This window comes from Theropithecus gelada, chromosome 2 (assembly GCF_003255815.1).
Source record: "Theropithecus gelada isolate Dixy chromosome 2, Tgel_1.0, whole genome shotgun sequence".
NCBI classification, from domain to species: Eukaryota; Metazoa; Chordata; class Mammalia; order Primates; family Cercopithecidae; genus Theropithecus; species Theropithecus gelada.
The window spans coordinates 43537291-43558601 of NC_037669.1; the positions used below are offsets into that span (position 1 = coordinate 43537291).

Here is a 21311-nt window from a genome sequence, read left to right on the forward strand (position 1 = left end):
AGAGGTTGGTTCCCTGAACTTTGACCCCATGCAGGGGGCGTGAGGTCTTGGGAAGCCTCTTGGAGGGGTCCAGCTTCTAGGGGCCCCCAGTGGGGCAGGGCAGAGGGGCTGGGCTTCAGCTTCTCCCTGGGTTGGCTCATCCCTCCTTGCTGGCCTCTCTCTCTGACTGAGTGCAAGCAGTGTGCTAGCATATTAAGGAGGAGAGATCAGGATGCTCCCGCTTCTTTCTGGCTCTGCTGCTTAGGAACTGTGAGTCCCTGGGCAAGTTCCTGAACTTTTCTGAGTCTGAGCTTCCTCACAAGGAAAACGGAAATAACATCACCTCAAGAGAAGAGTGAGGGAGGTGTGACCAAGCCAGAAGGTGATGGCTGACATTTACTGGGTACTGACTCCATGTATGCACGGTGCTAAGTGCTTTGTGTTGATCTATACCATCAGATCAGGTTGAACTATACCATTCACCAGTATTGAAGTGTTTTTGACCTACAAAAACAGCAATTATATTTAGTTCCACATAATACCTGTTAGTTGTCTGTGATGATTTAAAGAATAAATCTGGGCCAGGCGCGGTAGCTCATGCCTGTAATCCCAGCACTTCGGGAGGCTGAGGCGGGTGGATCACCTGAGGTCAGGAGTTCGAGATCAGCCTGGCCAACATGATGAAACCCCTTCTCTACTAAAAATACAAAAATTAGCAGGGCGTGGTGGCGGGTGCCTGTAATCTCAGCTACTTGGGAGGCTGAGGCAGCAGAATGGTTTGAATCCAGGAGACAGAGGTTGCAGTGAGCCGAGATTGCACTACTGCACTCCAGTCTGGGCAAAAAGAGCAAAACTCTGTCTCAAAAAAAAAAAAAAAAAAAAAAAAAAGAATAAATGTGGGGGTGGGAGCAGACTTAGTAATATGGCAGGGCCAAGGTCAACAAAGGAGGGGTGGGTCAAAATCAGCTAAGCAATAATCAGAAGTGCCCAGGGGCCAAGGTAACAGTGGACCACAGTGGTTAGGAAACGAGGCTTGGATTTAACTTCCCACTCTGCTACTTAGGGTGACCTTGAACAGGTGACTCAGTCTCTGTATGCCTAGGATGAGGCTGTTGTTACTATCATTCCCCTGAAGCCCTCCTGCAAGGTCACCAATGACCTCAATGTTGCCAAACCCAATAGCCAATGCTCAGGCTCATCTTTATTTGGCAGCAGCACCTGACACGTTTTTCTTTCTTTTCTTTCTTTCTTTCCTTCCCTTCCTTCCCTTCCTTCCCTTCCTTCCTTCCTTCCTTCCTTTTGTTCAGACAGGGTCTCCCTCTGTCCCCCAGGCTGGAGTGCAGTGGTTCAATGCTGGCTCACTGTAGCCTCAACCTTCCATGCTCAAGCTTCCTCCTGGCTCAGCTTCCTGAGTAGCTGGGACTACAGGCATGCCCCACAGCAGACAGCCAACTTTTGTATTTTTTGTAGAGACAGGGTTTCACCATGTAGCCCAGGCTGGTATTGAACTCCTGGCTCAAGCAATTCACCTGCCTCTCAAAATGTTGGTATTACAGGCGTGAGCCACCACACCCGGCCTGGAACATTAATCTTGATCATTCCTTCCTTTTTGAAGTTCTTATCATTTGGTTTCTAGGACACCCCCATCTCCTGGGTTTCTTCCCATATCACTGGAGTACTTCCTTCTTAGTCTTCTTCGCAGGCCCCTGTCCTGCCCCTGCCTCTCTCTCTCTCCCTCTTCTTATCTTCACCTCTGTACTCTCCAGGGACTTCATTCAACCCCAGGGCAGTGAATGGCCTCTGTGTGTGGATGGCTCCCCATATCCTGCCTCCAACCCTGACCTCCCCCTCAACTTCAGGTTCATCTAAACACCTGCCTATGTGACAGGACTGCTTGAGAGGTCAAATGGGCATCTTAAACTTCACATGCACTAAACTCTTGATCGTGCCCTCCCCCCCACCCTACCATTGATCTTCACTCCCCCCATGAAAACTAAGAGTCATCTTTGACTTCTCTCTCTCTCTCTCTCTCCATACCCAGCTCATCAGCAGCTCCTATCAGCTCTATAGCCAAAGAGGTTATGAATCTGATCACTTCCCGCCCCTGTTGTGGCAACCCCCGATTGTGCTCCCTGCTTTCCCTCTGACTCATCCTGGGTCTGGTCATCACATGGACATGAGTGATCCTTCATAAATGTCCAGTGTTGGCCCATCACACTTAGAATAAAATCTCATTTTTTTGGTCATAGCCAACACTGCCTGGATCTGGTCCACAGTCCTCCTCAACCTCACTTCCTACCATCCTGCCCCTTGCTCATGGCTCCACCACCCTGGCCTCCTGCCTCATCCTGAAATGCCTCAAGCACAGTGTCCTCAGCTCAGGGCTATGCTCTCATTGTCACCTTGTCCCTCTTCCTTCCCTGGCTTCCTTCAGTCTCTGTTCAAATGTTCCTTCCTCAGAGGGGCCTCAGCGACCACCCCGTCCAAAAATGGTACTCCCTTCCCCATTACCTTGCTTTGCTTTCTCCATAGCTGGTGACATAACCTGAGGATATGACACAGCTGTTCACCTGCATTACTGCCTCTCTCCCACTAGAAAAGTCCCAAGAGCTGGAACTTCTCCGACTTCATTTACTGTGTTAAAACCAGCTCCTACGGCAGTGCCTGGCAAAGAGTGGGCACTCAGATACTTGTTGAATGACTGAGTGAGGGCATGAGTACCCACTGGAGTGTCCCTCCCTATCACAATCATGCATGACCCTCTGTAGTCACAAAGCCCTGGTCTCACTGGTACCAAAAGCTGGATGCCCTAGCCAGGGTGGCTGGGGACAGGAGGCCTGAGTTGAGAACGACTGGATGAGCCAGTGAGGGGCTAAGGTGCTTTTTGACTCCTCTCATGGGATTCTGGCCTAGGAAGGACTTAGTTTCCTCACTGCTCATCTGGGTTGGAACGAGAGTAAAGGGGTTTCTGAGTCCCATGTGCAGAAGGACCTCCCCGCAGGGAGGGCTGTTACTCAGGAAGGTCTGGATCACTCTGGGAGCGGGCCCCGTCGTGGTAATTCACTGTCCAGGGAGGCTGCACCAGGCTGTGGAAAGGGGCAGGTTTCTGAGCCAGACACTGAGTCCTGCCAGGATATTTCATGTTGTAATTCACCGTGCAGGGTGGAGCCCCAACACTGGATCTACGCCTGCTGTCTGTGGGGCCCGGAAGGCAGCTGACCCTTGGGTAAGCCTTGGTTTGCTCACTGAGAGAGACACCCTGCTCAGCTGTTGCACAGACTAAAAATGCAAAGTGCACAACAGTCTCTGGCCAGGGCAGGCATTGAGGGTCAGCTTGTTCTCCTCCCGGATGAGTTTTCGGGCAAGTCCACATTTACTCTAGGTTCTAGCTCCCTTCTATGTGGCACAAGTTAACCCTTGTCTTCTGCTGAGTTCAGAAGGAAGGGTGATATGACCATAATCAAGAAAGTACATAAACACCCTTTGTCTTAGGAAAAAGACCCAAACACATGATCAAAATAGCCAGCTGTGCTGTGTTATAAAGGTGACATCCCTTATCTTTAAGATATGAGGCAATCAGTAGTGTGGGTAATGCGGACTGGCCAATGAGCCCCATTTGCCTCATTTTTATGAGATTTTGAAAGATATGTTGGCCTCAGATGTATGGTCTCGATGGTGTTTGGCACAGGATGAGTGAGTGATAGTGACTTTCAGACGCCAGGCCAGCCCTGCTGAGTGGCTGAGGAAGCCAGTCTGAAGTCAGCACCACCTGTAGTCCCATCGCCTAGTGGAGATGGACCTCATTGCCCCATAAGAGGGATGAAGGCCTAGTTCTGTGCAGAGGTCGGGTGGGCAGTTGCAGCTGGAGACACGCTGGAAGAGCCCACACAATGGCTGGGCTTGAAAATTCAGTCACTGTTGCTCCTTAGGGCAAGTAGTTCTTCAATGTATTCTGATTCATGACTCCTTTTAAGAATTCGACTAAAAACTACGGACCCCTTTCTTCAGAAAGATGCTCCAACCCACATAACGCAACATTTTGCCTGTAATTTCAGGGGATGCACAAACCCATTGGGATCCCCAAGTCAAGTATGATTGATGCCTTGGGGAACAGGGAGAGCTGAGGGGATGAGGGGACAGAATGAGGGCAGGAGACCTAGCCTAGCCAGTAGGGTGGAGCACCAGACGATAGAAAGGCGACAGGGGAGCCGTCAAGGCGACCACAGTCCTTTACCACTTTCCTAGAGAGGCTCTTGATGAAAAAATAAAGCTAAATGTGGGTGAATGCCCACCCAGCACACAGGACGCTAATATATCTGCAAGTATAGCAACAAGGAAAGAAGAGCAGGGGGAAGAGGCTGGCCTTATCCTTTCTGTCAACAAAACCAAACCCAATGGACTGAGAGTCGGTCCTGTTATCTCAGCTGGGCTCCCTCCTATCACTTTTCTAGCTCTTCTTCCAAGACCTAGCTCCCAATTTGCAGCTGGAGGTCAAACTCTGCGTTTGAAAGAATTAGGGATAAATAATGATGGTCATCAAGATTAGCGGAGCGGACAAGGGAATCTGCCAGCAGACTCTGGGCAAACAAAGCCCTTTAAGTTGGAGAATGAATTTCCCAAACCTTAAAAAAAAAAAAAAAAAAAGAATTCCCAAGTGTATTCAGTAGGGGAAAAGGAAATTTCATCTTGAAAACAGATCTGGAAAAGGTGCTGACATTTTACAGATAAGGAGAATGAATTGCTCTCCTGCCTTCAGGTAGCCATGCAAATAGGACCTAAAGAGGTTCCAAAAGCCGATAACCTCCTTCACTAGCTGAGTCCCAACTGAGCAGAGGGGTATTAGAAGTGGGCTTTCAAGGATCAAGTTCCCAGAAACGCTATACTTTACTAATGCAGCACCTATACAGAAAGAAGCAGGACTGTGATCTGAGTGGGTGACAGCCTGGGTGAGGACAGACTCCCACACAGGAGTCATCAGCCATAGCATCCCCTGTGCAGAACTTCAAAACATGTGTCCCACGCCCCCTCTGAATTGACCATAAACTTGGACCCACTGAGTCTGCTTCCTTAGACTCAGAGCCCCTCTAGCACATACACGCACAAATCTCCAAGGAGAAGTACACAGTATTACATGAGTTCAGCTTACCTTTCGGCTATTAACAATTAATTTGTGCTGCCATTGTGTTTTTACAAAAAAGACATTCTTTTCCACCTCTCTCCTATTCATCATGTTCCATAGAGTTCAGCTTTGTGATCAGGAAACCGACTGTAAAGTCCAGAATGAGGACACGGGCTCTACATGGTGTGGAATGGCAGTGAGACACACTAGGACTTCAAAACTCAACTGATCACACCCAGGAGGGAGAAGAACAAGCAAGCTGGGCTTCAAGATGCCTTATTTGGACACTAGCTTTTGATGTGTCTCTGATGGTTATTAATCAGACATTTCAAGGGCAAGAAACTATTTCCCCAAGACTACTTTTTGAGACATTTCCAGGTAAGTGCCAAATACAAAGAAATGATACTGGGTTGTGAGTCTTGGGATGGGGTTCTGGTCCTGGCTCGGCCCTAAATGCGCCAGGAAACACCCTCCCCCTCCATTGCATTTCCTTGTCTAAATCATCACGAGGTTCGTCCTACTTCTCAGGCTCCAATTCTACACTCCTCAGGAAGGAGAGAAAAAAGAGTCACGAATGCACTTCTGGCATTTCCCTAGGACAAAGCCCAGTTCCTTGCAGCTTGGCACTGCCTCTTCCTAACACAGAAACTCCACTAAGACCTGGCAGGCCTGCTGTCTTCCCGACGTGTCCTCCCACCTCCCTCTGCAGTATTATTATTATTATTATTATTACTGTTTTGTTTTGGCAGAGGCTGCCTGTCCTCTCCATCCAGAGACTTAGTCCCAACTCACCTCCTCTAGGAAGTCTCCCACATGGGCCCCGCTCTGCTCCCTCCTCCTCACGGCTGACCCTGCTGGGTCCGTCCTGCCAGCTCGGACACTTGTTTGTTGTGTGGCTTTTGTAAAATACTCTGTAGTCATTTTCCTGTGGGTGTGTCTTTTCTACTGCCCAGTGCCCCAGCTTCCCAGCTCAGAAGGTTCTGGGTGTGGGGGTCAGGACGGGGAGGGGGACAGGATGGCCAAGGGAGGGGTGAAGAAAGAGGCCATGTAGGTGATCAAGTAGAGCTGCCACTTTCCTTCCTGTCTCTTTTTCTCTTGGCAAAAGATAGGTTGACATCCAAAATGAATGCCTTTGGGCAGGGAGGGTAGTGTTGGGGGCAGTTCTGTCTCATAGGCAAGGCATGGTAGGGAAGGGAGGGGCTGAGAAATGGAACCCCCGTGTATGGGTAGTGGTGATGGGTGGGCATGACCTACCGTCCACGGTGACTTGGCAGAAGCACTCAGCCTGGCCAGCATCATTCTTGGCTACACACTTGTACAAGCCTCTGTCCTCAGGCAGTGCCTTCTCGATGGAGACGGAGCAGAGTGAGCCTGGGGAGGAAGAATTGTTGAGTGAACCAAGTGTGGTCATAGTACCTGCCCTGGCATCTGGAGCACAGCAGGTGAGTGTTAGTCACATGGGCAGCCTCTGGGAGCCCAGAAGCCAGAGGCCTTGTGGGAACCAATCCCCTACTCCTCACCAAAGCCAGGGCACTTTCTGCTTATAACCCATGTCCAAAATAACTGATCCCTAAATCCGTTCCTTCCTGATACCTCCTCCCCTACTCCAAAGAATCCTCTTGTGGGGACATAATGAAAGCTGCAAAAGAAGGTAAAGAAATAGCCTCTGCCTTTGGAGACCATCCAATACAATAGAAGGAGAGGTACACAGGCCCTGCCCCCTGGTCGTCACCAAGAGAGAAAAGGAGTCTGACACAGGGTTACAGACCTGTTAGGAACAGTGACAGGTGAGGGGGTCCCACTCTATTTACAGCAGTGATGCTGTGACTGCATTCTGGAAAAGGGAGCTTTGAGCAAAGAAGTGGGTGGAGGAGGCGAGGAGCACTTGTCCAGGAGGGGCACTGGCCTGTGGGAAGATTTGTTGGGAGGTGGTGACTACAGCCAGGGCCCCAGGAGCTGACTTTTTAGGAAGGGTGTCTGAGCTGGAGAACCACGGCCAATGAAGGGCACTGGGCCTGCAGAGGGGTCCTCTGGGGCTGCCTCCCTTCAGAGTTGGGTCTTCTGGTTGCCCCAGAGAGAAGTGGGGATGGCCTTCCTTCTCCATGGATTCTCCCCTGGGCCTGCCTTCACTCCCAGCACCATCTTCTGGCCTGGTTTGGGGAAGGAGGTGTCAGCTAGGCACACACAGGAATCTGGGGTCTGGTCCTGGCCCCTGCCAGCTCTCTCATCCAGGGCTGGTTACTTCTCCTCTGTGAGAACCTTGAGGAGGTTCCCCAGGGTGTGGAAAGAGGCTTGCTGGGCCAGGCAGAAGGACGGCAGTTCCCAGTTCTTGCTTTCAGATGCACAAGCAAGTGAATAGCAGGGCATCCTGCTCAAAGCTGCCCCTGTTGTCAGGGCAGCAGACATCACACAAGAGGACAGAGCCAGGGCCACGTACACTCTGCCGCCTGGAGCTGCCATCTCATGTCCCACAAGCTGCTGGCATTGGGAAGGAAGAGCTGGGTGCATTCTGGGTGGACACCAACTACTGTCCCTGCCCCCCATTACACAAATGCACAGACTTGACCAGCAAATACAAGGAGATTAGAAAGAGGAAAGATGACATCAGTTCTGCTCAGAAAACCTCACTAAGGCTGGAGGAGGAAGTAAGGGTGTAATATTGCCCTTTACTCCTTGCCACCTGGGTAATGTTTTAACAGAGAAACCTTCATCCTATAAACCACCTGTGGCAAGAGGGCTGATCTGCACCCTACTCCCAACCTCTTATACCCTTATATAGACCCCAACCCCTGGGAAGGCTTCACTCTGTTTTCTTCCCTTTGTGGTTAGGAGACAGAATTTGTAGAAACTGTAATGGAGAGGATTTAGGCTGGAATTTTAGGAAGTCTGTCATAAGAGTAAGAATTGTGAGGCACAGGAGTGGGGAATGAGGATAACTGTGTCCTGGAGAGAGAACTTTCCATTCACCTGGGTGGGCAGGAGGATGCCAAGATGACCTCTAGCCCCAACTAGAGGGGCTCAGAGGCTTAGCAGAGACCAATCCCGTCTGGAAATTTTCCCTCAAGTCAGGGTGGGGCTAAGGCTTTGGGAACAGATATCCCACCCCCAACGCACATCCTGTTCAAATCCTTGATTTTCTTTCAGTTTCAGTCCCTCAGCTGCCTTGAGCCCTAAGTCAAAATGATACAAGCTGCAAAGACAGTACACAGAGAGTAGGGGGCATGTGGACCTGGCCCCCGCCTCCTCTCCCAGGTCAAGGCATGGGGCAGGCAGCTTTTCCAACCTGCCCAGAGCCTGGACCCCTGGCCATGTGCATGGGCTTGGGGAGGCCCCCCTGGTAGGCTTGCAGGCTTGGCTACCCCAGATGAAGAATCTGGTATTTCCTGTGGGACAGTTCATTCTTGACCTCCAGAAGAAAAGCTGTTTCCCAGAGGTTTTTTTTGAGAAGCCTCAGCCTGGTGGGGAATTTTGAGAGGGAGATGAGGGGGATGGGAAAGGTCAGCACCACTGCAGAGCTCTGCCTGGGAGAGCCCCTCAGGGCTGTCGTGGAGTAAGTGCTCCTGGGTCTGAAGCTCTCCTAGCTCTCTCCTTTTCTGAGTTGAGGGCAGAGGGGAGGAAGGGGATGTGGATGGAGGGAGGTAGCTTCCTGGAGGTTCTGCTATAGGACTGCCTCCACCAGCCTACCCAGCCCACCTGGCAAGCCCAGATGGTACCACTCATCTCCAGGTCACCCCTGCAGGCATGGTGTCCTCCTTGTTCCCCCAGTCACCCAGGCCTAGGTGGACCTCTTCTGTGCTCCCAACTCTGAGCTCATCCATGTCAAAGCACGGCTCACAAGGCCATTGCCGACTCGCATGCCTGTCTCCCACACCAGCTCTCGGAGGGGAGTGACCCTGTCTGTCACCAGTGTTTTTCCTGAGCCTGGAATGCAGTCACAGTAAAACATATTTGTCATTCTGAGAAGGATGAAGGCGTGTTTCTGTAGCAGGTGATCTAGTAGGATCTATGTAAGAAAAGATCACAAACAGTCAAATATAACTTACTACTGAAAAAGATAATATATGGTTTCTGAAAAAAGAAAATTCAGAGTTCTTCAAGTGGGTTATGCACACAACAAAGGGGGCTAGAATAATGCCTTGCTCATAGTAGATGCTGCATAAACCAATTTTTCGTAGGATGAACTTACATGGGTTTTTAAAAAGCCTTTGCAAAATTCTACCCTGAAAGCAATTACAAATGAATTACCTATTCACAACAGCAACTAAAATGAATCCTCATTGTTAGACCGGGACAAGTGTTTCGCCAGGAGGAGGAGCCTGGCCCGGAGACAGGAAACAAAGCATAAAGATAAAGCCCTTCTCAGGCCACCACAGAGCTCCCCTCAGCTCAGGGGACCATCGGCCTCCCACCCCTCAGCACAGGCATGTCCCGGAAGGGCTGGGCAAAGACTTGGGGGCAGAGGGCAGGCCCAGCTGGTGGTAACTGTGAACCCCATCAGCCCTACAGTTCTAGGGGTGCAGGAAGAGGAAGGATACCTCCACATGTCTGTGTCCTGCCACAAATCAACTAGGGGTCAACTCCAGCCCAGGCCGTCAGATCTCTTCTGCTCTTCTCAGCATGAAAGGGGGTGAACTAAATGGGGTGATGTAATCTTGTTTGGGGGGGTCTGTGGGCTATGAACCCTATCTAAGCTACAGACATCAGAGAAGTCCCCTGAAACCTAAAAACAGCATGTCCACTAGCAGTCAGTGTAAGCAGATACACAGGTTGATGGGGAGGGGACAGTGCAAGAGTCTCTTGTGGCCAAAGGTGGGTGACAACAGGAAGGCATCCTGGAGGAAGTGAATCTTGTTTGTAGCAGAGCTGACAGGATGGGGATCAGTGCAGCGGAGCAAAAAGGGCTCCAAGTCAGGAAGCCAGGGGCAGGGCAGGTGCTGAGCTGAGCGTGAAGGACGCAGGACGGGAGGCCAGTGGAGCCATTCCTTCACCTTCCCCTATAAATCTCCTCCAACCACCGGCTTCCTTATTCCCACTGACACCACCACTGAGACCCCAACCACTCAGACACCCACACTTAGTGGTCTTCCATTCCTTTATCTTCTTCACCTACCCCCACTCCCATTCTGCCCTTCCAAGCCAGGCAACAGGTGCCATTACTTCTATCCTTGCTTCTTGAACTGGTCACTCCCTGTCTGTAGTTGTGGCTACTATGCTAGTCTAGGCTTCACCGTCTTCCTCCCGACCACTTCAGTAGGCTCTATACTTGTCTTTTGGGCACAGAGTCCACCAAAACCCCTAAACTGAACTTCATGTACAGTGCTCCTCATTCCAAAATCTCGCATGACTCCCTACTGCCTTTAGACTGGAATTCCTTGGCAGGATATAGGATGAAACTGGGGCCATGTCGTCCTCTCCAGCCCAGAACAAGCTGTTAGCAGGATGCCTCTGCTGCTGTGGGCCACCCTCCCCCCTCCCCCCGAAGCCCATCCCCTCTGGCCTGCCTTCAGGGCTTAGATCAAAGTCCAGCACTCAGCTCCCTCTCTTCCCACTTCCAGCAGCTCCTCCCGACACACTCAAAGCACTTGTCAGCACTTGGCTCTAACAATTTTTATCACTATGAGTGTGTCTTCTCTTTCCAGATCTATTGAGAAAAGACCCACTCCACCTCTCAGAATGCCCTACTCCCTGTGGAGGGACCTGCTCAAGTGGTGACCTATAGACAAGGCTTTAAGATAAGCTTTCTCCTTAACAAAACACCGGGCTCTTGAAGTCTTGGTGAGTGAAGGGACAGAGGGTGGGAGTGATTTTTTGAGACAATGCACTCTCCTGTATTGAAGCAAGACAGGCCCATTTCAAGGTCTGCTTCCACCACTGCAGGGAAAATACCAGAAACCTGGCAAGGCTGGGGGCACCATCAGTGTTTCAACCTTCGGACAACTGTTAACAAAACCGAGGAGTAAATAGTCAGTAGTGTTTTCTGTTGATAGGCAAATTCTCAGCTGCCACCAGTATCCTGACAAAATAATAGGAATTAACTAAGAGGTCATATAGCACAGTGGTCTAGGCATGGGAACTCAGCCACCTGAGTTCAAATCCCAGGTCTGTTACCCCCAGCACCTTGCATTGGACAAGGTACATAACTTCCCTGTTAGGTGGACAGTACAGTCAGAGTTGGGAGGATTCAATGCGTGAAAAGTGTAAGAGGCCTAAGATAGTGTCTAGCACATAGTGTTCGACAGATGTCAGCTATTCTTTAAACACAATTTAAAAATATTTAGAAGATGTCTTGCAGTTTGATTTGGGGCTCTCTCTGGAATCCCTTCCCACCTCTCCTGGTCTCTCTCCTCTCCGTGTGCAGCCCTCCTTGGATCATTTCTTCTGCTGCTGCTCTGGATCTGAAGTGTTCCCTCTGGGATGGTTTCCATGGGAAGGGAGGCTGGAGTGGCTAGGATCTCTAGGGTCTTTACCACTAAGGCCCCAGCAGGGAAAACATACTGCAGGCACTCAGGGTGCAAGAAAACAGTGGCTAATGGCTCAGAAGGGTTTCTGAGACCAGGCCTGGGGTCTGCCTTACAACACTTAGTTAAGTGAATTGTTTGTAAGTTGCTGTTGATGGTTCTGGGTTTAAACCCCATGCAAGCCCGAGAGCAGCTGTCCCCAGCTGACTTAACCTCAGTTTCCCTGAGTCTGGAGCAGCCACAAACCTCCCAACACCAAGCCTGCTGAGACCCTGAAGCCCATGGGCAACGCCAAGCCTGATGAGAACTTGAAATTCGCTAGCAAAGAAGAACTCAAGAAATATGTTAAGAATGATGTGAACTGCAAGAGAGCCCATACAGGGACCACAGATAATGAAAAAAGATCAGACAGCCAGGCGACAGCTCCAACCTTGTCCTGAGGATGGTGGATGACACCCTGCATCCTGCCCAGAGAGATCACCATAGGGCGACCTGGGAAATGCTCCCAGTCAGGGTTTCCAATCAGTTTTACCAAGGACTTTCCAAGTGGGAGAGCCCCACAAGGGCAGCAGGACAGGCTGTGGTGTCCACTCCTCTGGACGTGTCACCCCAGCCCAATAATCCCCCATGCCTCAGGGGAGGGGGGCTGAGCCAGCAGAGGTGGAGGATGGAGGAGATGACTTCTGGAGGACCCTGCCAATCTGAGGACATCCACATGGAAAAGTTACTGCGTCAACACATTAGCAGAAAATAACACACTTTTCTCTCTGCCAGCCAGTGTTCTCTTCACTCCTTCAGCACTGAGATTCAGCATGCTCAACTGCTCCAGGTGTGCTGTTCCAGATGTAGAGGGAAGACAGACCCTTACTGGGGGCTGAGAGGGATTCTGTAATCTTCGAATGCTCCATTCTGCTTGTGAGGGGAAGGCAGGCAGCATTAGAAGGTGAGGGAGGGTATGGGGACGGTGCTGCCAGGGGACAAGGAGGGGAGCAGCCCATGGGGAGAGCACTCTGACATCTCAGCTGACTCAGATTTGACAGGACCTGTCCACTCCGGCCTCTTCTGTGGCTGCCCTCTGCCCCTCAAGGGTGAAATGTCACTTCCCAGGAGCTTCTTTGTAAGCTTTCTCCTTAACAAAACACCGGGCTCTGGCCAGAGCCACCAGCATCAGCTCAGGCAGGACTCTGTTCCGTGCTGGCAACCTATCCCTACGCTGGCTGCCAGAATGGGGTGTGGAGGTCGGCTGGCCTTGGAGCTCCCACCTAGACGTGGGATTTACAAAAGCACTTCAAACCAAATTGAGGGTCCAGAGAAAATACTCCTGTGTCACCCCCATCTCTTCTCCAAGTATAAACTGGCCCCTCTGAAAACTCCAGACCCCAAAAGTCCACACAGATGGAAGGATTTGGGGCCCCCCTCCTCTCCCCACCACCCAAGAATGTGAAATACCAGCAAACAAAAGTCTCATCCAAATTAGGAAGCGAGCAGCTCTGTCTGACCGTGAGTGTGTGCTGTAGGGGCTGTTTTGGGATTTTGGCTTTCCTGACAGATCCTTTCAAACCCTATAATGCTATCAAGACTTAAGTTATTCTTGACCCCAACTCAGAGCTCCGTGCCACCTGGTCACTGCACACCCTTCCCCAAACCTAAGACGCTGCTCTAAACAGCTCTTTACTCAGAGCTTCTCACTGGCTCCAGCCTCCGTGTCCCCCACCTCCAAGCCTGTGAACAGAGCCCTGTCCATGCTGGAGCTGGGAATCAACTCAGGCTCAGGTCTCCTCTGGGGAGCCACAGGTGGCGGTGCCATGAGAGGGCTCTGCCAGATGGGCGCCGAGATGTGGGCATGTGCCACAAGGACCAGCATCCCAGCCGTTAGCCCCAGCCTTGGTGCACGTACCCAAGGTCCCTGAGCGGGGACCTATCCTTGAGTGAGCAGGAAACAGGGGTGCGGCCCTCCTACCCAGGCTATGGGCTGCTGACAGGGGTCAGCAAGAACAAGGCTCCATGAGCTAGCAGTGGCCCTGGTACAGAGGCCCCTTCTTCCCCAACCCCCACGCTCATTTACCTTCCTGGGAGAGGACGATGAACTTGGTGGTCTTGAGGGTCTTTCCATTCAGTGTCCAGGTGACGGTGGCTGGGGGGTCAGAAGACACCTGGCACTGGAGCAGCAGCTTCTCGCCCTCTGCCACACGAACATCTTGCAGCTTCTCCTTGAAGACTGGGGCTGTCCCCTGGCTCTCTGATCTTTTTTCATTATCTGTGGTCCCTGCATGGCCTCTCTTGCAATTCACATCATTCTTAACGTCTTTCTTGAGTTCTTCTTTGCTAGTGGATTTCAGGGTCTCAGCAGGCTTGGTGTTGCCCATGGGCTTCAGGGTCTCAGCAGGCTTGGCGTTGCCCATGGGCTTCAGGGTCTCAGCAGGCTTGGCATTGCCCATGGGTTTCAAGGGCCCTGAAGGCTGTGCATTGCTCAGGGGCTTGGAACTTTCCACGGCCTTGGCATTCAGGGTCTCAGCACTGCTGCTACCATTCTCCGCTGGTAATTTCTTCTTGCCACCCAGCACTGAGCGAAAATCCGGGGTGGCAGGTTTCGGTGGTGGCACCTTCTCAGGCACAGGGGTCTTGGGAGTCCCCTTCTTGGCCAGGACAGAGCGGAAATCGACCTGCTGGGGGCTGTGCACCTTCCTCTCTTCCTCGGACACAGTCTTTGGCTTCACTTGCCGCTGCAGGTTGGCACGGAAATCCATCTGCTCGGCTGGGATCTCCTTCAGGTCGTCTTCCGATAGGGTCTTGGTACTCACCTTCTTCCCCAGGAGGTCTCGGAAGTCCAGCTGCTCCACCTCCTGCTGGCGGATCGCCTCCTCGGTGTGCTGCCTCGTCTCCACGCGCCTCTTCAGCACCCCTCGCACGTCCTCGCCGTCTTCCTCCTCTGGCCAACCCTGCCCTCTTGCTGGCCAGCCAGGCCTCAGGGTCCCATAGCGGTCACTACCACCACCATCAGCACCAACTCCTCCACCACAGAGGCCCTCACAGCTGGCAGGCTCCCTCCCCCTGCAACCAGTGAAGGAAGAAAGGAAAGTAGCAGGAGGAAAAGGGGCTGGGTAAGGAAGAAACGTCAGGGGAGAGCAAATCCCTGAGGGTGGGAGGGTAGAGGGGAGCGGGAGGGGAGGGGGAAGGCCGGCCAGGCTGTGTTTATAGATGGGAACATTGGTGAGAGGCGCTCGCTTGCTTAGTTGGTTTATTACATCGGTAATGACTTCAGTAGCCTTATAAGGGTGTGTGCAAAAAAAAAAAAAAAATCCCTCCCTCCTTCCCCTGCTCTCCCTCCCTCATTCGCCTTCCAGGCTCTCCCTTCTGGCTTTGGCAGCCTCAACTGCAGGACACAAACAATCTAGGGCTGCTGGGCGGGGGCTGCTGGGGCCTGGAGGACGGTGGGGATGCGGGCATGGCCTGGTGAGGCAGCTCTTGGGGGCACTCACCGTGGAAGGGCTCCAGCAGGGCTGTTCTGTAGCATCAGTGACACCTGGCAACTGCATTCGCCAACCCGGTTCCTGAGGAATTCCAAAGATCAATAAAGATCAAGAGGCCCTCTGGGCAAAGGGCCTGTTCAGTGTGGACTTGATCACAGGCTGCTGGCCACCAGGGAAGATGGAAGTCGACGGCTTGGCTGTGACATTCACCCCAGCCTTAGATTTAGGGCAGGACCCTCTCACTCTGTGGTCACCCTTTATTTTCTCATCTCTTATTTAAAAAGAAGAAGAAAAACAGAATCTCTGAACAACAGCTAAGACAGGCATCCAGAAGTAGGAATACTTTTCTGTAAGTATATAATGTAATCATTCAATCAATCAGTCACTCAACCAATAAAAGGGGAAGGAGAAAGGCTAACCCTGCTGGGGACTGTGATAGAGCAGCTGGGTCTAGACAGATAGGCCCTGGTGGTGGGCCTGCCCAGTGACCTTGACTCTGACTCCATGATCCCTTAACACAGAGGTAGTTCCTTTCCCTCTCCTTCCCAGGAATGGAAGCACCCTCCACCCCCACTCATTGATAATGCTCTCAGATCAGAACTTTTTGTGTTAAAAACCCAACAAGTGTTTTCCCACATGAGTGGCCCTTTCTCTTCTCCCTTCAGGTGGGGAGGGCTCAGGTTTTTTCGTGTCCATGAACCTACTCAGTCTCCTGCTGGTGCACAGAGGCTCAGGCCCTCTGCTCAGGGGAGGGGCTGTACCCTGCCTGGCTGCATTGCAGTGCATTTGCAGCAGATTGTCCCTCCAACCCCATAAGGCTGCCACCTGCTGGCATTTCTGAGCTTTGACCGGCCAAGAAGGTTCTGCTCAGGCTAGGGGAAGGGGTGGAGGCAGGTCTGTGAGCCAGAGATGACTAGTGATGATTATAACAATTGCATTTCATACAGCACCCTCCAGCTTTCATGACACCCACACACAGTTCTTTCTTGATATCCACAGCATGCCAGAGAGGTATAGAGTACTGCCATGCCCAATTTAAAGATAAGGAAAAGGGGCTCTGGGGTGGGACCCTCAGGGTCTCTGACAACAGTGCTCCCACTCATGCCCCTGGATGTGGCCGTCTCACTAGCACTCAGACCCAATAGCAGATGTGCCAAGCTCTGTGACAGATTCTTTACATGAGCCATCTCATTTAATCTCAGAACAGCTCTGTGAGATTAGAGTCAGCACTGTTTTTATAAGGTAAGAAAAATGAGGCTTATAAAGATAAAGTAGTCCAGGCACAGTGGTTCACGACTGTAATCCCAGCACTTTGGGAGGCTGAAGTGGGAGGATTGCTTGACCTGGCAAGTTTGACACCAGCTTCGGCAACATAGCAAGACCTCATTTCCATTAAAAAATAGTAACACTAAAGGTCAAGGTTAAGTAATTTGCCTAAACTCACAGAGCTTGCTAGTGGAGGCAGGGGTTAGGAACTGTGACCCTATGACGTTTGCACCCCACCCTACTCTGCTTATCAGTACAAATCTGGTCTGGGACATGTGTGTGTCCATGCGCATATGTAGATATCAGTCATACACATGATGCACACATATACTGGTCTAGCTGGTGGGCACTTGCACCTGGAGGTCCATGTTTGGGAATATGTGCACATGTGAGTTACATCCACCCAGACAGGCATCTGACCATGTGTTCTTGTGCATTCTGCTGGTGTTTGTGGGTCTCCACCTCATTCTACAAGGCCTCCCTCCCAGTGGAGGGACACTGGCAGCCCATGGCCTAGCACAGGATTCTCAGGGGCTCTGGGGCACCGCTCACCGTTTGGTGCTGGCACCCATTTGAAACAAGGAGAAGCCAATCGTTGCTATCCTCCAGCCCTCCTCTTGCCTGCTGGGCTCCTCTCCTTTGTCTGTTTCCCCAGTGCCCTCGTGCTGTCCCAGGCAGTGCTGGTGCAGGTACCTTCCTGGCTGCCTTAGCTCTTTCACTCTTCTCTCCTCCCTGGCCATGCATCCCATAGCCTCCCAGCCACCCTCCTCAATACTCAGGCTCTCAGAGGGCACAGACTCAAGGGCACGGAGTCTCAAGTCTGGAGAATTTTGAGTTCAGGGTGTTCTTTTGCTCAACAAACAGTGGTTAGAAACCTCATGGGTGCCAGGCCCTGGGAAGACTAAGAGGTTCTCAGTGTGCCCCAGGCTCTCAACACTCAAAAAGGCTTATGGGCTTTGGGTGAGCTTGTAGAATAACCATGTGAAGTCACCCTGCTTCTGCCAGGCTGCTGGCCAGGGTCAGGCCATTCTTTTCCTATTTTTAAGCACAGCCTTGTGGGTGCTTGGGTTGACATGGAGCAGGAAGATGAGATGTCCGAGGGCTGTGTCTGCCTGGCAGTCCTTTCAGCATCTCCTCAGCAGAGTTTCTCCTGTCACCAGTAGAACACAGCCCAGATGTAAACATCAGGAGCAGATGCTGCCCAGATGGCTGCTTTACCCCAGCTGGACTCCTCTGAGGCTTTGGCAGTGGCCAGCCCTGTGCCCCAAGCTGGAGGAAGCCGACTCTCCCCACGGGGGAAGCAGGTAAGGGCTTCTGTCACTTCCCATGACCTGTGCTCAAGCTGGGGAGCACAGACTCAGATAAGCCTCTCAAGGGCTCCTGCCCAGTCCAGCCCCAGGCCTTGCCCTGTGGCACCCAGCAGGCTACGGGGTCAGAGGAAGGTGGAGGACTTGGGATACCAAGGCTGACCCATTAAGGGGAACATCCGGTGGTGGGGTGATCTGGTGGTAACCATTCCTACAGCCATACACTGAAATCTCTGCTGGGCCTTAAAGACAAACCGTAGGTTCATTTGCAGCCTACAAAGTTCATAGTGGCCTCCTGCGTGGGACCCACACGTCAGATCACCTAAGCTGCTGGAACAGGGTCTTGGGGCCATCTTCGACAACTGCACACACCCCGTTACAAAATCAGGGCTGGGGCTGAAGATGAGGCCGCATCCCAGGAGCTGCCACAGAGCATACAGGGCTGTCATCCTATATACTGAAACTTTCACAGACAAACAGAGTCCTCTGCTAATGAAGCCCTGAATAAGAGTCCCATTGGTTACAAAGCCTTGGATCCTGTCCCACCCTGCATCGTCTACCTCTTGGATGGGTTTTATATGGGAAAATCAGTTTAAAGAACTAATTTCAACCAGGCGCGGTGGCTCACACCTGTAATCCCAGCACTTTGGGAGGCCGAGGCAGGCGGATCATGAGATCAGGAGATCAAGACCATCCTGGCTAACATGGTGAAACCCTGTCTCTACTAAAAATACAAAAAATTAGCCGGGCGTGGTGGCAGGCGCCTGTAGTCCCAGCTACTCGGGAGGCTGAGGCAGGAGAATGGCGTGAACCCAGGAGGCGGAGCTTGCAATGAGTCAAGATTGCACCACTGCACTCCAGCCTGGGCGACAGAGCGAGACTCCGTCTCGGGAAAAAAAAAAACCAAAACACTAATTTCCTGGCAAGTATCAAGTGTTTCAAGTATTCCAGCTGGAATTTTGAGCTGACGTTTTGTCATTTCCCTTTTGGTTCAGTAGACAAGAGCTAGGAAGGGAAGAGAGGCAGAAACTACCCACCCATACTTGCCTCACAACCCTAGCAGGGACAGGCAGGATCTGCCCAGTCCTCTGCCCCTGCACACCAGACCCCTGGCTTCCTCCCAGCCATCCAGTCGTTCCCCTCGAAAGGTACCCTGCCCTGGGTCCAAGTCGCTGAAGGAGCGAGGTCTCTGGCAGGCCTGCCACGTACGCTTAGGAAACTCTCCACAGACTTGCTTCTTCTTAGGTGGGGACAAAGTCAAGGCCAGGGCAGTGGCCTCTGAAAGGAATGAAGAGGTTGGACTTCGGGGAAGAAAAAGAGGCAAAGGCTGCACAGGTGGAGGCTCTCGTGTGGTTTCCCAGGTCCTTCCAGTTCCCTGTGCACTTGGGAGAAACTCTCCATGCAGAGCCATAAGGAATGGAAGAGCATCTGATTTCAGTCAAAAGATGAGGGCTTGAACTTGGGCTCTGTTACTTGCCTTTGGGTGGCCACGAGCAAATCCATAACTCTGAGATCTCAGTTTCCCCCATTATTAAATGATGATGAGGTTAGATAACTTCTGAGGCCCCTTCCAGCTGGGATAGTCTAAATTTTATGACTGTCCCCAGCTGGCCCCAGACAGTCTGCCTGCCGACCTCCTGGTGCACGCCTCCTCTCTGGCCTGGCAAACTTCCCACAGCCCTTTGCTTGGCTCTGCCTCCACCCCACCCTTTCTTGCTCGGCCTACTCAACAGCTAAGCCTTATCACATTTGCCAAGACTCAACCCTCCTTTTCCATCAAAATCCCAAAACAAGCTCATCTCCTCTAGGATGTCTGGCTTGAGTAACATAAGTATTATCTCAAAGTACTTCTCCTTCTATACAGACAAGATCATCAGCAGGTATTTTTATACATCACCGGTTTCCATTCTTTGTACTGACCTAGGGAGTAAGCGTGTACCTTCTCCCCATTTTGGAGGCAGAGTGGCCTTCCCGATAATAACTAGTTCCTGGTAATAACTAGTTCAAGCATAAGGCAAAGGCAGTTGATGCGTTCTGAGTGGACTGCTAATAACAGCAGGGTGACCAGCAGCCCACAAGCATCCCATCAGCTGACTGCAACAGGCATGTCATTGAGCTCAGCTGAGATTAGCCTTGCCTAAATCAGCAGAACTTTATAGGAGATCCAAAGACTCTTAAGAAATAATAAAACTGCTTTTTAAAAAGTAGCTATTTTTAATAGTTATTAAGTATTGGGGTGGTTTGTTTTGCAGCAAAAGATAACTGATACAGGTATAAAGCACATGGTCACAAAGGACCTAAGGGGATGGGGTACATATTGGGTGTTGCAGTAGCCTTGGCATTTAGCTCTAGAGCCTATTTGTAGCTCAGAGCTGTGAACATGATGGGCTCAGTATGGGGAGATGATAAAGTACAGGAGAGAAAGCCCCTTGCAAAGTGGTCAGGCACCCGGGCCAGGACAGGTCTAACCATCCTCAGGATGTGGTACGGCCTCCTATTTGTAGGTTAGGTGCAGACAAATGCTCTTCTTTGATGCTTACACGAACCCCAGGACCCACAGAAGGCATTCTGTCTCCCTCAATCCAGGGCTGGCATAGGATTTTAAGAGACAGAGCATTTTCCAGGTAAAAGAGCACTTCTGAATCATACTCATCTAATGAATATGATTATTCATTAGATTATTCATTAGTCCAATGTGGACTATGGGCTCACCACTGTTCTAGGCCTGGACATGTAGCAGTGTGCCTTATGGAGCTGACCTGCCCACGTAACCTAGCAAGACCTTGAAAAGGAGAGAAAAAAGTAATGGGGAAAGGTAACCTCCTTGTGGCAGTTTTAAAATGTCTGCAAATTCTTCTCTCCAAGAGGTGGAACTGAATTTACCTCCCCTTGAGTATGGACTGTACTTAGTGACTCACTTCTAACAAAGTCGGAAGTGATGGTGTGTGGCTTCCAAGGGTAGGTCTTTTTTTTTTTTTTTTTTTGAGACGGAGTCTCGCTCTGTTGCCCAGGCTGGAGTGCAGTGGCCGGATCTCAGCTCACTGCAAGCTCCGCCTCCCGGGTTCACGCCATTCTCCTGCCTCAGCCTCCCGAGTAGCTGGGACTACAGGCGCCGGCCACCTCGCCCGGCTAGTTTTTTGTATTTCTTAATAGAGACGGGGTTTCACCCTGTTAGCCAGGATGGTCTCGATCTCCTGACCTCGTGATCCGCCCGTCTCGGCCTCCCAAAGTGCTGGGATTATAGGCTTGAGCCACTGCGCCCGGCCCCAAGGGTAGGTCTTAAAAGACACTGCAAGCTCCGACCTGGGCTCCCTCTTCGATCACTAGCTCTGGGGAAGCCAGCTGCCATGCCGTAAAGACACTCAAGCAGCCCCACGGAGAGGTCCACAAGGCAAGGAACTGAGTCCTCCCACCAACAGCCAGTGAGGAGCTGAGGCCTCCTGCCAGCAGCCAGTGAGGAGCTAAGCCTCCTGCCACAGTCACGGGAGTGAGCCTTGGAAGCGGGTCCTCCAGTGTCAGTCAAGCCTCCGAGACTGCAGCCCCTGCTGACATCCTGACTGAAACTTCAAAATCATCCAGCCAAGCTGCTTCCAAATTCCCAGCTGGGAGATGATAAACGTCTCAAGCTGCTAAGTTTCAGGGTAATTTGTTACACGGCAATAGATAACAAATGCGTTCCCCCTCCCCCCCTGCTTTTCCAACTTAATCCATT

At 51.6% G+C, this 21311-nt stretch overlaps 1 protein-coding gene across 7 annotated transcripts in view; it reads right to left on the reverse strand.

Moving 5' to 3' along the window:
* MYLK (myosin light chain kinase) overlaps positions 1-21311 on the reverse strand; it is a 287445-nt gene that overhangs the window by 73166 nt on the left and 192968 nt on the right. For 6 of the 7 annotated variants that reach the window (XM_025377289.1, XM_025377293.1, XM_025377292.1 and 3 more), the window contains 3 exons: positions 15036-15107; positions 13622-14607; positions 6353-6469 (listed from right to left, as the gene is read on the reverse strand). In XM_025377289.1, the coding sequence (XP_025233074.1) occupies positions 6353-6469; positions 13622-14607; positions 15036-15107 (1175 nt within the window). Of the gene's footprint in view, positions 1-5890; positions 6007-6352; positions 6470-13621; positions 14608-15035; positions 15108-21311 lie in introns of those variants that run through there. The other variant, XM_025377295.1, reaches the window with a different exon arrangement.